Source organism: Larimichthys crocea, chromosome III, assembly GCF_000972845.2.
Source record: "Larimichthys crocea isolate SSNF chromosome III, L_crocea_2.0, whole genome shotgun sequence".
Lineage (NCBI taxonomy): Eukaryota > Metazoa > Chordata > Actinopteri > Sciaenidae > Larimichthys > Larimichthys crocea.
Window position 1 is genome coordinate 12,822,411 of NC_040013.1, and position 15,568 is coordinate 12,837,978.

Here is a 15,568-nt window from a genome sequence, read left to right on the forward strand (position 1 = left end):
GGGCCACATGACCCAAGAGATAAGGTTTCAGTGTTGGCTGTGTGCTGGTATGTACTTTTACAGGCCTCCCCTCTGTTGACAGTCGAAGTGCAGTCCTGTGTGTTTGAGTTTGAAATCACTGGTTAATGTCTCTGATGAACATCACAATCATTATCCATTGTTTTGTTTGCTTGTTTTTTCTCTCTCCCCCGACTGCTAAGTGATTGCGTCAGTCAATTCATTAGGTTCAGCTCGGGTATTTGTCAGCAGTCTATACGCTCCATGCTGGTGGAATTCATAGATTGCCAAAGTAAATACCGCTGCTTCAATAAACGCTACCTCTCGGCCTCTCGCTGCTCGACTCCACTGTTTTGGTGTAGAGCGGGCCTAGCTGACTCTGTGTGAAGTCTGCATTTGTTTTCTGAAAATGAACTTCCTCAACAGGCAGGAGGTGTTTCCTTCCCTCCCGGTCCTGTGTTTGAAACTGTGAGGTGAATACTGAACACTTCTGAAACATGACTAGAGCAAAAACAACTGCTCCTTTGTATGAGCTGAGTGTGGGGCCAGTAGTAATGCTTTGTGCAAGCTTTTTCGTTTGCTTTCAACCTCGCGCACTGAGCAGATCATTTTAATCCATTGAGCAGTTTGCTTTGAAAAAGTATCATTTAGATGTGCTTTAATAGAAGCCTGATTAGCCTTCACATTAACGGATGCTTTATTTGTTATGAGATAATTTGACCCTCCCATAAAATAAAAGACTGCCACTTGGCTACCTCGCTCTGGAACAGCCTCTCTCTCTCTCTCTCTCTCTCTCTTTCTCTTTCTCTTTTTCTCTCTCTCTCGCTCTCTCTCCTAGTCTTTCCCACTCTAACTCAGCCCCCCCCTTTGTCTCATTCACATTTTTAGAGCTCCAGCCAGCCCGGGTAGTCACCTAAATATCAGTTAGGGTTTCAAATAACAGCTCTCGCCATGGGGCTTTGTGACACACCTTTGTGTGTCTATTACAGAGGTGTAACTGGTTTGTGTCAACTGTTTTTATTCCAAGTGAAGAGGGTGTGGCATGAATATGTGTGTGTGTGAACCGAAGGCGGTTACATACATAATCTCAGGAGTTTTTTTTTTTTTTTTACAAAATATTATTTGTTTTAGGTTATTTGTTTTTTCTGAACAAAATAGGGTATTATGAAGTATCCCTTAATGGCACTTAGTCAGTAGTGGCATGACGTCCAGGTCGGTGTGGCCTTTCCCACTGCTCTTTGTCAGACAGGTTTGTGGAGAACAGCAGCAGACTGCTGGCCTCAGCATTTTCCGCCTGTATTGATCTCCCCACATTAGCTCTCTCTTCATGCACAGACATGAGCACAATTGCTTCCCTTACAACATTGGCTGCCGTGGCAACTGAGTCCTGATCGTGAGATTCGCTCCCAGAAAACATCTCAAAGTGGTGCCTCTTCATTTCGATGCCGCCATCATCTCCTTTACATTCCCCTGTACATATTTGACACGTCAACGGCTTGATTTGCCACTTTAAGCTATCTCCATATGTCTTTGTGTATTTTTGAATAGGCTAAGTGCTTAACAGGATAAAAGAGCAGTTTGAAAGGGGGGAAAAATGTGCCTTGGCACCTGCTGTTAGTGCCTGCCTGTTTGCACATGAATATGATGAGGCTGGCGGTGCGCGGGGCTACTTTAACTTGCAGATGAGCCATCAGGTCAGCACCATTGCAGCTTTGGTGTATTTTCAAGGATGAGCTGCAGTCAACAGGCCAGTGCGGCTTATTAGCTCCCTCTCCCCTCTCCACTCTTTACACACTAGTGTCCCATTATTCATCGCATTCCCAGCCGCCTCTCTTTGATGCCTTTTCATAAGAGCAATGATAACCGCGATCATTGCAACAGCAGTGGCAATTGACCAGCTGCAGTCATGGTAAAACACTTCCTGTGTTTTGGCTGGATGCGAGGCAGCTCTCTCCGTCGTCCACCCCTGCCTCTGTTGATATTCAAATGACGGTCTTCTGGAGGAGCTACTCAAAAGGGAATAAGCACTCCCTGGCACCCAAGGGCCCAGCTGAGAGGTCAGGGCTGTGAAGATGAGACGAAGCTCTCTTGTGCTTCAGGTTAATGAGTGGTCTGACACTCTACCTGGGCTGCGACTTCTTCTCATCTCCCTGCCACAAAACTGAATCAAGTTTCCAGGCATTCATGGCCTGTTGAAGAAGGAAGGACAATCATGTGGAGTGTTTACTGTTGACCCGACCTCTCGAAACCACGGCATTCAGTCAAACAAAGACCTGCAAGATGCAGTTAAGGCCTTTTTTTTTGCCACACCTGTGTTGGCTTTTTTCGGGTGGCACAGTCATGGATCTAGACCTGACTTAAACTCACAAAGACCAGCCTAAAGAAGGGCTAGTAGTAACCTGGGGGTCTTGTCAAATGGCATCCTTACTCATCTTTTCTTTCTCTCTGTCATGAACACAAGTACGTGTGTACTGTATGTAGATGCTGCAAAAATCTTTCACTTAATTGCTGAAATATTTCATTTTAAAAGCATTTGATAATAGGCCCGTGCGCACAGCTAGCTTGATTTTTGAAGTGATTTTTGGAAGGATAATATTGTCTTCCAAAACTGCAGGCTCGTCTGTCTGCACAGTCCTGAATCTATTTGTAAATTCATTCATAGCAGGAATCTGTCATGTCAAGGGATGTCTTTTTGTGTTTTGGTCTCCCGTGCAGAGATTTTCTTTGAACACAAATGGGCAGTTCTCTCGCTGCCTGACATATCTGATTGCTCTACTTTGCTGAGAGCTGTGATTCATCCTAGACTGAGCATAACTTAAATAGTCTACCCCACTACCACTGAGTCTCAGCTGGCTCTCTCTCTCTTTCTCTCTGTCTATTCCTCTCTTTTGCTCATTCTCTCTTGCTGTGTCCTTCCTTAAAATGACTGTCCTATTGTTATGTCTCTTCCTATGTTCGCTCTGCACGTCCCTTTGCCATTGGCCTGGAAAGTTATTTTACTTACTTCCTTTTTTTTGTTTTTAGTCTTTAAAAATCACAGAAGTATACATATACACAAATAAACGACAATGGTGCGGAGACATGAAAACACAGACAATGGAGGATAACATGTAGCTAACGTGACATCATCATCATCGTGTTACGGAAGAAACTTTAACACATACTAGGCTGAAAAAATAGATACAGACGTCACTCTAAACCAAAATAGGATCTGTCTGCTATATGTTTATCCCTTCATTCAGAGATGAGTGGTCATTTTGTAAATGCACTAATGCCTCCTTCCCCCTCCTGTCCTCGCTGACTAGCTTTGACAACCAATTTGTGTGTGTGTGTGTGTGTGTGTGTGTGTGTGTGTGTGTGTGTGTGTGTGTGTGTGTGTGTACACTCCCTCTCCTGTCTCACCCACTGTGCAAACACACTCGAGTCTGACCCAATTCTTATCTTATCACAGAAACGAAACGATATCCCTGTCCGCCACTCTCTGCGCGCCTTTACCTCTCCAGACTCCCAACACCGCTGCCGTCTCAGTCTGGCTCCAGAACATCCCAGACCACCCCGGACAGGGTTATCTGGTGTCCACCCAGGTGCAGCGGGAACATTTTCGGTAGTCATCTGTGGCAGAGTTAACCAGCACGGATTACTTATTTTCTTATTGTACCTATATATCTTGTTTGTGAGATTTCTGCTCCTAATTGAAAGGATGGCAAGGTTGTCATGGTGACAGCCAGGACTTAAAGCTTGTTGTGAGCTGAGCCAAAGAGTGATCTCTTTGTGCTCTTGGCCTTACCATGGTTTAACAGAGTGATTGAGTTATTAGACAAAACATGTCAACACTTATTTACTTAATTTAATGTGCTGAGACTTTGATATGTCTTCTGTTTAATTAAAATCCTTAGGTTCAACTATAAACTTTGACCGGATCATTGCTGTTGCATGCCAACAATTCTTCCTCTGAACCCATGTAAAATAAAGTATCATTGTCTTATTAATTAAGGGTACTTGGATGGAATTGGCTAATGATACAGGGCTGCTGGCAATATTGAATTTCCTAGTGCTGTTAAATGCCTGACAACTCCAGGGGCTGTAGCTTCTTTACACTACTTAATCTGGCATGTGAAAAATTGAGACTTGATCCTGGCTGAATGCAGATCAGTCTGTAAGAGCTATCCACTCTGCAGGAATAAGTGGAAGGCCTCCATCTTACCACTCGTTGGATGGTCTCATGCTCATTTACACAAAATGAGCAGCTGGTTCTTGTCTGAAACAAGGTGGGCGTCGAGGAGTGGAGCCTTAAGTCGGTTCAGTTTCTTGAGAGGATCTCCTCGATGGTCCTTGGCTGGAGTCAAGGGGGGGGGGGGGGGGGTTGCTGAGAGCCTCTCCGTCCTTGCCAGGCGTGGCGGAGAGAGGGGCAGTGAGAGGGCCAGGGAGTGCGATAGAGACAGACAGAGAGAGCTCCAGGGGATGTGCCCCCAGGGAAACTTAAGAAAACAAGGTCAACGCTTGGATGAGCACATCATTCCATTATGTCGCATCCGGTCATTTCATACTGCTCACCATCAAAATGTGATGTTTGTCTACATGTGTGAACATTAACACCCTTCCTCTCCTCTCTCTCCTCAGACCTCTTTGATTTAATGGGTCCAATCATTGGGATGTCACCAGATAAGAAAACGGAAATTCCGGGTATGCAAGAGGAGCGGACGGGGCTCAGAGGTGTTTGTGGTGTGGGAACACTGCCCGAGGCGGAGTGTGCGTCCAGTCCGCTGGCGACCAGCGTGGATCGTACTGGAGGCACAGAGGATGAGGAGCTCACCAACCTCAACTGGCTGCACGAGAACCTGTTGCAGAAATTCACTCTGGGAGGTCCGGAAGCTCAACCCAGCGGCAGTCCCCTCTTTGACATAGAGGGAGACTACGGGTCCAATCAGGGCCCGTCGTCCTCCTCCTCATCTTCGTCACACGGCAGAGGCAGGGAGCGGGACTCGTTGAAGTCGAAGCCCCCTTTCTCGTTTTCTCTCCTCATCTACATGGCCATCGAGCAGTCTCCAAGCAAATCTTTGCCCGTTAAAGAAATCTATGGCTGGATTCTCGAGCACTTTCCTTATTTCTCCAATGCTCCCACTGGCTGGAAGAACTCAGTTCGTCACAACTTGTCCCTGAACAAATGCTTCCGCAAGGTCGAAAGGAGTTTGGGAAAGGTAGGCTGGCAAACTGTCTCCTAACTTTCACACACTCACACGTACAGATTTAAACTTGGAAAACGCCGCTGTTGAAATTGTGCTTCCCCAAACGGTTGTATTCATGGGCCAAAATGTGTCTGCTTTATTTAGCGAAACGCAGTTGGTAAACAGCGTGGTGCAGCGTGAAGCTGCAGTTTGGCTCATGTGACAGTGTCCAATGCTGTAACAAAGCTGCAGGGACCTCTGACTCTGCTGCGATAAGGGTGGAATCCAGTCAAGGTCACAGAGACTCCTTCAGAGCAAATGCAAACACAGCACACTAAGATAGGACTTCATCTCCCAGAGCACGGCAAGGTAGTGCAACTGTTTAACCAGAGAGAGGCACATTACTGCTAGAAATCTCAACATCACACTGCTAAAATGAGGCAAACATGACCTCAAGTAGAGGTCAGAGATAAGTTTGTCGGAAGAATCTTCACCAGTCACTCTTGCTCATTTGTGTTTGTGGTCGAATGAGAAGTTGACTTCTCATACAGTATATGCTTGTGACAAAAGGATAACCACACCCCTGCATATCTTGAACAATCATTCTTGTGAACAGAGTAGGAAATGAGTAAACTGTTTGCTGGGAAACTGTGAGTTTACTTCCTAATGTTCGGGGATGACCATTTAGCTTATCATCCTTTGTGTTGAGAAATGTGTGCTGAACTCGAGAGGGTGTTGAGGGCTCGTTTCAAAACATGACAGACTTTAACCATGTGTTTAATAACTAATAATTAAATATTGATGACTAAATGAGCACTCAAAGCTAAAGCTCATAACATGTTGAATGTTTTTTTTTGTTAATTAGGATACTTATTCTGTTATCTGCTTCATTAAGGCTGCGTTCATCAGACGTGTTTGACAGTGGTTTGGCAATATTTAAGCCAACCAGGCAAGTGGCTAATTAAGAAATGAATACAGTTGAAGAGCTGAACATGTTAACTGTAATACATTTACCTTCAGTGCATTTTACATTTGTTGCTCAAGTTGTAGAGGAAGGCAGGGAGGCGTCCTCAGAGCACAGTCAAGCCTGTGTCAGACGTATTATACTGATCCAGGGAGTGACACCATGGTAGCCATATTGAGCTGCAGTATGAGTTCAGACTTGTGACCGGTAGAGCCCGTGGTGCCAAGGCTGTGCCTGGCTAAGACCTCGTATTTTCCCACCACGGGGAGGGGATGGCGGTTAGCACTCGGTGAGTAGCAACATGGTGAGGCGCAGGCCGCTCAGCATGCAGGTGCACAGCGTGAGCCCTTCGTCTGCTGAGAGACCAGCACCAGTTTCACATGACACTGGCTGGTGGTTTCCGTTGCCATGGAGACATTTCCTTCTTCCTGCATCAGGGCTAGTTGGTAATCTGAGTCAAGGTTATTCTCCTCCCTCACTCACTCTTTCCCTCCCTCCCTCCCTCCCTCCCTCCCTCAGTCTATTCTCCTCCCAGACTGGGCAGTAGGCCGCCATCAGATAAAGTGACAGTTAACACACTCCCGCACACATCACCAACAGACAAATTCACTCCTCGCGCAGCACTGTGGAGCAGTTATTTCCTCCTTTTGTTCAGGCTGTTAAGGAATTCTTAGTTCCGCTTTTGCTGTTTTATTCATGATGAGTGCTCCTTGAAGAAATATTGCTTTAAACTTTGTGCCATTTGTGCAAAATAAGACTTCTGACACATCACTATCCCGCTGTTAGTGCAGTCTACTGTTTGTGGTACTCAAATTTTGTCTGCTAAGACTTTTGACAAATAACTATGCACATCATTTTGATAGATTAAGAAGAGGATTTTGTCTGTTTTTTTTAATTTTTTAAACATATTTTGAAGCAGTGTGAACATGCCTTATATAAGGTATTATGATGCGTTTAGTTGAAAACGTCATTGCTTTGCCACAGTGACTAATCTCCTAAAGGTTATGGTTCCATTTTACCTTTTTTTCTGATAAATAACAATCATCCATTCAACATCCGATGTGCAAAGAGGCACTCAATGCACTCATGAAGTCAGTGGTTTTATCGCAAATGTTGGAATGAACAACACATTTGTTAGGCTACACACATAAGCTTCTGGTGAGAAAAACTGAATTTAAATGTCAATTTTGTTTGTTTACCAGCATACTTTAAAACTCAATGGTCAGGGATCAGGACTTTTCCTATAGAAGTACTTCTCAAAACTCTCTGTTTGTTTCCGTAAGTTCAAGTTTCTGACTTTGTAACCTTGGTGTAGAAGTTTCACTGTCCCCGTTCTCTCCTACAGGCCAATGGAAAAGGTTCTCTCTGGTGTGTTGACCCAGAGTACCGCCCCAACCTGATCCAAGCCCTTAAGAAGCAGCACTTCCCTGCCGCACATGCCTTCAACACACCACCCGCCTCCCCACCCAGGTAAACTTTTATCAGCTGCTCTCTGGATGTTGTGAATCATGAGGTTGTGTCGATTTTTGATGTTGCAGGAAATCACTTTACGAACCAGAATTGGCAGATCCGCTCTGTCTGTCAAATCTGTGTTAAGCACCTTTTTCATACATACTGTAAATGGCTGAAAGCTTTGAAGGGTCCCATTTGACTTTTCTTTACGTCTCTGTTGCACACTCAAAAGCAAAACCTGACCCTTCATGTCTTTTGTTACCTTCTGCAGTGCCTCCTCACCTCCCCGCCATCTCTTTCTACAAGGCTGCTCATTTAAAGGTGAGACTGAAGCAAGCTTACCTCACTGATTAAGTTTGTATATGTACAATAAAAGCTGCCTGCCCAGCAAGAATCTGCAGATGTGTATAATTCCAGTCTGTGCAGTTTTTTTTAAGTTTGTGTTCGTGCAGTATTTTGATTATGTTGTCTTTGCACATTTCAGTCCCAGAACATTCAGCATCACTGTGCTTTTATCCTCAACTCTTGGTTTTAATTTGTTGCTTTCAAGTCATCGATGCCTCATGTAGACCATAATGTGGAGAGTTCCCAGTCGATGTTTCAACCTCCTCTTTTCCCCCCTCTGCCTCTTGGATTTGTAACCTTGACGACAGGCAGCAGTTCTGCTGGTGCAGAGTGTCGAGCACTCAGTCTCACTGTAATCATTAATAATTTAGAGCCCCAGAAGTGAGCTATGAGGCTTTTAGACACTTTGTCAGGTCTGAAAAGATCAGATGCACTCTCAGTATCAGTGGCTGGAATCTATCCTCTGGTTTGTTTCGCCGAACCTTCTGCATATCCAGTCCATTCACTAAGAATTCATTGGGTCACTGTCTCTAGTTTTAAAATCACTGGAAGAACCCAGTCCTCCCAGTCCTAGTAGAGATACCATGCTACCATGCTTTCACACCTTAGGACTGACCATCATGCATGTTCTCTCCTCTTCCAGAGTCTGACATTGATGCTGCCACTGCCATGATGCTCTTAAACTCTGCCCCCGGGCACCACGTTGACCCATGTAAGAGAATCCACAAGCAGCCATACTTTCACCTACTCTTCCAACTCTTTGTCTCCTACCCCCGACATACCACCCTGTCATTGCTTTTATTTTGTGTGCTTCAAATGTGATATATGTTTGTGTGTATGTGTATGTGTATGTGTGTGTGTGTGTGTGTGTGTGTTACTTCTGTAGCTGTGAGCAAAATGTTGGTTCTTGCACAAGAAAGGCTTCAAGAGCATTACCTCTTTGGGTACAAATAATTCCTGTGGACATTATTTTAAAGACATGTTAAAGGAATAGTTTAACATTCGGGAAATAGTTATGCCATGAACGGTGACAATTTTTGTGATTATTATTATTTTTTTTATCTGGGAGAAGTTCCCAGGAAACCATTGAAGACTCCACAAAGTTACTGGTTCTTTTCATTTAACTCTCTACCAGAAAGTGAGTAAATGTATTTCCCATAATGTTGCACTATACCTTTAACACACACACACACTCACTGGCCAGTTGTACACTCTAATGTGATCCAGTGCAACAGCTCTGCCATACATTCTGCCTTTACAAAGATAACGTTCAGTTTTGACTGCCACTGCCAGACATATTAATTTAACTGAATATTTATGGGGGACATAATATTAGAAACCCCTTTCAATAAAATACCACCCACTATGACCTCAAAAATCAACATAAAGTAAAATTATTGTCTTTCTGACGGTGACAACTTTATAAGCATTGTAAAAGTAGAGTTTATTGCAGAGCTGTTGTATTGGATCACATTGTACAGGCGTTCCGAATGAAGCGGCTAGTGAGTGTCCGACTGATTCGAAGACATTTACCAGTTAAAGTTATTAGTGCAGCACCTTCAACTTCAGTTCATGTGTTTCTAAATATGTTAGGTGTTTAAAAACTCAAACTTACTAATTGCTTTTATTAACTTAGCGTGTACCTAATTTGATTCAGTAACTGCAACAGGCCTCTAAGGATCATTTTATTGTGACTGGGTTTTGCCGTTTGTTGTTCTCTCCTTATCAGTGGTGTTCAGTTTAACACGCATATAACAAGATCTATTTAAATCTGGTTTTCTCTCTTGGGCTGAGACAACTCTTAGTTCTGCTTTATACTTGTAAACAAAGCAAGTTAAAGTTACAGCGTGTGGTTTGCCTGTATCTGATTTCTGCTTTTTCTTTTTCACAAAACAGTCTTCAATAAGTTGGTTCCGGTTAGCTTGTTTACTCTGTTAGGCATTTGTCGTGCTGTAACAAGTCAGTAAAATCTGCTTTTGCATTTGATTATATTCACTTTTTCCAACATCTGCTCTCCTCAGGCAATTCTGACAGCCCACTAGACCTCTCCCGACCCGACTCTGTCCTGGTGAGCAGCGATCCAAAGCAGGACCACAACTACAGCAGTGTAGCCCTGCAGCGCTGCTCCTCCCGTTCCTCCTCCTCGTCTCTCTCCTCCCTGGATGAAGGAGGCTGTGAAGGCAGGCAGTCCTGCCGCGCCGGCAGCGAGGGCTTCCACAGCGACGAGGACTCCGACCTTTGGGACGAGAGGGGCGTCCACCAGACTTCACGTCGTCCGCCCGCCATCAAGTGGCCCGTCGGTAAGAGGCCACGACGCGAGGTCAAGCCCGAGCTGGATGATGAATTGAAGGAAGCTGCTGGCTCCTTGTTGCACCTCGCTGGTATACGCAGCTGCATGGAGGGCTCCAAACGCACTGTCAAGAGCACAAAACTTAACAGGAAATAAAGATTTTTTTTTTTTTTGACCCCATCAGACTCCGGACCCTGTGAACCCTAACCTCTGACCCCTGATCGTGTTGTCCCAGTGTGCCTCCTTCTCCTTATCTGATCGTTCATTGGCCATTTCGAGCCTTTTTTTTTGTTTGGGAATATCCCTGTCCAACAAAACAAATGGCAATAGTATCGTTCACACAGGAGAACAAAGCCATATAGAGACTTTTGTAACTTCGGGGGTGACTGCTGGGGATGGGTGTTTGGGCTTATGGAGAACCATCAAGAAACCTATCCAAAATGACCTGCCTGCTTCTGTTGGATTAGAAGATTGTGATTCAAGAATTTTCCTCTGAAAGACAAAATGGGGAAAAAAGCTGAAGGTTTTATAACTCAAAGCGTTGCATGCTTCCTCCTCAAACCTGTATCCTCTTCCAAGTGAATCTATTTATGAAGCGAATGAGTGCATGTTTGTAACAGACAAAATCTAACCTCCTGGTGTTATCAGTTTCTCCTTTTTGTGCTAAAGAAAAGAAAAAAAAGCCACTGTTTTGAAAGGAATTCTTGCTCTACGAAATCCTCTTGTAAGAGAGATGCAATAATTAATCCACAACCTTAACTTTTTGACATTATTTCGAGGTGGCGTTTTTCAGAGTCGAGTACGCTAGTTAAACTTTACAATTAAGAGAATGAATGGAGTAGTACTATGATCTTGTTACGCGATAAACTTTATTACACACGAGCACTGGCTCTATTTCAGGATTAGCAAGACGTGGAAATAGTATTACTCTGCCACTGCCAAATTTAGTTGCAAAGTTAGCTATACTACTTCGCTCAGTTTTGTGCGGCCATTAACGTGCTGTGCAATCTTTAAAAAAAAAATTTCGTTAATTTTTTTTCTCCTGCAAATCCACTGCCCATCCTGTCGACCCCTTTCATTCATCAGTGTGTTTTTGACATTTACTGTGCAGACACAGAACATATATCCACATGTTTCGGTGACAGCCTATGCAAAGTGAACATCTGTCACGCACTGCCAGATGTCCACTGCGTGTTCATAGGTTATCCTCCATAGATTTTATTTTTTATTTGTGTGTGTGTGTGCGCGTGTGTGTATCATAGTGCATGTTAACTTCAGCCTGAACCTGAGATGACAGTCTTGATGGGAAAGAGTTTGAAATGATCAAACACTTTTCTTCTACTGAAAAAGTAGTCATACTGCTCCAAATGAATGTGACTGGTGTAATGACAGATCCCCTTGCTACAGTTGTATCGTAGGGCTGCCTGGTACTCTGCTTTCTTCTGGTCTTTTTTTTTTTTGAATGCAGAGCTGGTTTATAGTCAGAAACAGGAGTGGGCAGTAAATTACAACAGCTTCTTGCTCCATTGTTTGAGTTTGCAGTTTGATTATACCTCGAGGTGTTCTCCTTGTGTTTTGAACCTTGTACTTTAGAAAATTACACAGCTAATTCTCTGTCGGCTGATCCTGTGGCCAAGTTAATTCACGACTTAAGGGAAAGTTTGTCTGTTTTGGTTCAAATCTAGAAAGGTGCGCAGCGTATTCAAGTGTGTAAAACCCCTTGGCCAAAGAGAACTGGACTCGCAGCTCACAGGCGAGATACTGAAGACCTGTGCTGCTCTCATATTGTGCCCACAGCTCTGACTGGCCACTAATGTTGTGTCCTTGCTCTTCCTCCTAGAACAAAATAAGGAAGTGCACGCTCTCTTCTCACGCTGTGAAATGGAGTGTTTATTGTCAGTTGATTGCATGCAGTTCACTGAGGGGAAGTTGCGAGCCACTTGTGTAAAAGGCCACAATTCTCATTTGAGCTTTTTTAAAAAGGCTCTACACTCGCAATGTACAATACAAAGTAGCATGGAAGCGCACAAGGCTAACAAACTGAAAATTATACCCACAGTACTGGATCACATCGTGTCACAGTGACTGTTAGTATAACATGCATGGTCAGTGCCAAACGTTTTCTTGTGCCACTGATGTAAAACTGCAAAGGGCCATGGTCACTATATTCCCCCACTGCCACAGCGTAGTTGTGATTTAGAGCAAACAATGCCCTACTTTTCTGAATCATCTGAACAGGAAATGGGAGAGGACTCTAGTCGGTGCAGTGACTTAACCAATCCTTTGGTTTATTTTTGTCGCTTTAGAATGGGAACTGTTTTCAGCAGAGTAAGCTGCGGTTCTCAGAAGTAATAATTGCATACACTGGTCTTGTTTAGCTGTGAAAAAAAAGAACAAATAATTGTTCATTAATCATCACCTTATTTATGACATTAATTTATGGGATTATTAGAGAATTATTGAATGCTATCAGACACTGGTCGTTTGATACAAATGACTAGGCACATTTATTTTCTCCCTCTGTGAACTCCTCTTAATAAGTATTTTGTTTGTCTCCTCGTTTTATTTTACAGCAATACAACTTTTTTTCTTTCACTATGTTATAGTGATTAAGTATTTTGCCAATGTCTGTTGTCTTTAGAGCGGGTGTTTTTTTGTTTTTTTTTAATTTAATCATGACTGCCAGGTTTTCTTGATGTTTTGTTTTGCTTTGTATTAGACTGGATAGAAGACAGTTAATTAACATTGATCCTGAAACCTTTTTGTTGCCAAAATTGATGTACAGCTGGGGTGTAAAATGTAAAGATGGACACATTTCCCATGTACTGTAGGAGTTCTTCGAAGATGATCGAATCATTTTTTACATTCGTCTCATGTTTATGTTTAGATATTATGACTAAGTAGTCACAAATTGAAGATTAGCTCTCTGTCTCATCACAGATTAGAAACTTAAAAAAAAAACAAAAAAAACAACAACACACAATTACTGCCACTCATAACTCATGCTTCCAGGTATTGTTATTGATATTGAAATGTTTTGAATATCTCCGGAAAATCGGATCAGTCCCCTCCAGGCTGCTGCTGTGTACATTTACAGATAAATGCAGAAAAATTATAGAGATGCTCACTCATACTTCCTGTAGCACTTGCAAAACAAAATGTTACATTGGTCTCAAAGTGACACTGAGTCAGTGAGTTGATCTGAGGATGAGCTACCTAAATGTTTTGGGGTCCGGCTTTACCAAACTCCAAAATCAGTTGCTCCATTGCTCAACAGCTGTTAATAAATATTAATTATGTGATTCTCAAAAATTCTGTTGCAGTTTCTATGGGTATGATGAACATTTTGTTGCATTTGACAAAGCTGCCAACCCAGTATCAGTTTGTGTCAGTTGTCTGCCATGTCTCTTGGACCGACACACCTTTTGGTTTTTGTATGCTAACCTCTGTTGATAAAATGTTTATAAGATTTATTTTCGCCAAAGATATGCAATTGCATTATATATGGTATTACAAAAATATTAATAAAAACCTGTTCTTGTTACGCCTGTGAAAATGTTTTTATTCTCATCTGAGCCGCCGCTCTGCTTCAACTTTTTCTCACTGCAAATAAGACTTGACACATTTGTTGCACTCCAAACTCTCCTCCACAACACAAGAATGCCATCACTTTGCATCAGTAGCCTACGCTAGCTACATTTTTGATCAACATTGCCACCTGCTGTGACGGCCACATGATGAAAATAACAGCTAATAATAATCCATTTTTTGGAATAGCTACCTCTCCATGTGGCTGCTTTCTCAGTTTTCACATAACCATGTTACAGCTGGCAAATATTTCCCACCGAGTCCAGCAGTTCAGGGCTGTTTTGACTGCACAAGCTGTGCTCAGCACTACGTGTGGCGGCTCCAACACACTTTCCCTTTCTTCTTCTGTGTCTTTTTTTAAATGCACCAACATGGCAGGCTGCCAAATATGCACCTCACATTAATGTAAATTCCAGGGCTGTGCCAGTGATGGATGCATCATCAGATGTCCTAACGACACTCTTCGCTGTAAGTTAATTAGTCATGGAGGACTGTGGGATGAACACAGTGTGACCCTGAACAAGGGCTTGTCTGACTAGCCTCAGGCCCATTGGCACAGCTCTATTGTTCAATAGAGTCCTGTGTGTCGACTGGAAGAGGGGGGCTTCTCCCTACTGACTGCCTCAATTCAGCTGGAAATCAGAGCAGCATCACCTCCCCCCCTCCCACACGGCCCTAGCAACCACGCCACGCCGACAGTTGCCAGGCAACCAGACAATGCTGGAGCCACTGGCTGTGGTGTGCGTGTTAGAGAGTTTGTGTTTTGCCTGTATGCATTTAAGATCAGGAGTAGTGAAACAGCAGCAGAGGAAATGCCTTTCTTTGGTGCAAAACGTTCAGACAAACCTCTTTTTGCGATTATTTTGCACAGTCATAAATGTAACAGCTGATAGAACAAGAACTCCACAGTTTCTTTAAAGGACTACTAGTACAATGTGGTGAAAATATGAAGAGATTATTATGGATTAGGTGAAACTAATCGTGTAGGATTTGAGCAGTGATGGCTGCATTAGCAACATGTCATTTCACTTCTAGTCTAAACCAGGTCATGTGCGTTTTAAAGGGAAATCACAGAGGCTGTCCCTAACACTGCTGCATCCTGCTTGTGATTTCTGACCTTGTTTTTGTTAATGCAACCCATACCACACTCAAACTCAGCAGTAAATTATTTATCTGTGACATCACAGCACTTAATTGTAGATGGCATTAGGTCTAGCTGAATGGAGAGGAAAGCATCTGATGCTAGTATCTCCCTTTTCTGTAATATCATATGTACAAACGGACAAACAAATGTACAAATAGATACAAAATAATAGTATAATATATGGTGCAGTATATCACCGGTGTCATATTATTTTATATTATGCCATTTGAATGTTATTGCTGGTTCACTGACTTTAATTCATTACTACTGTGGAGTTTAATCTATACATTTATGGTAAAGGTCTATTTGCAACTAATACTGTCAGATAAATAGGATTAAATAGAAATATCTATCTATCTATCTATCTATCTATCTATCTATCTATCTATCAAATAGTAGATTAGATTAGATTAGATTAGATTATACTTTATTTATCCCACAACGAGGAAATTCACTCGTTACAGCAACAGAAAGTGTAATATACACTACCGAAGTAGAATCAAAATAAAAGAGCCAAAACCCCAGAGAAATTAAACAGACAGAAATATCTATATCCTACACAATAAACACGAAAAACAATCAAGCTTCAAAACAGACAAGTACTGAGGATGGAAGTGGCATAA

General features: G+C 42.8%; 1 protein-coding gene across 1 annotated transcript; it reads left to right on the forward strand.

The window, feature by feature from the left end:
- Positions 1-3,450: 3,450 nt before the first annotated feature.
- On the forward strand, positions 3,451-13,757 carry foxn2a (forkhead box N2a). Its single transcript, XM_027277502.1, is given in 8 exon segments — positions 3,451-3,601; positions 4,618-5,195; positions 7,472-7,596; positions 7,850-7,899; positions 8,567-8,635; positions 9,945-10,028; positions 10,108-10,169; positions 10,172-13,757. Coding segments are annotated over 7 exon segments (1,152 nt in total). The 5' UTR covers positions 3,451-3,601; positions 4,618-4,631; the 3' UTR covers positions 10,370-13,757.
- Positions 13,758-15,568: the final 1,811 nt, after the last annotated feature.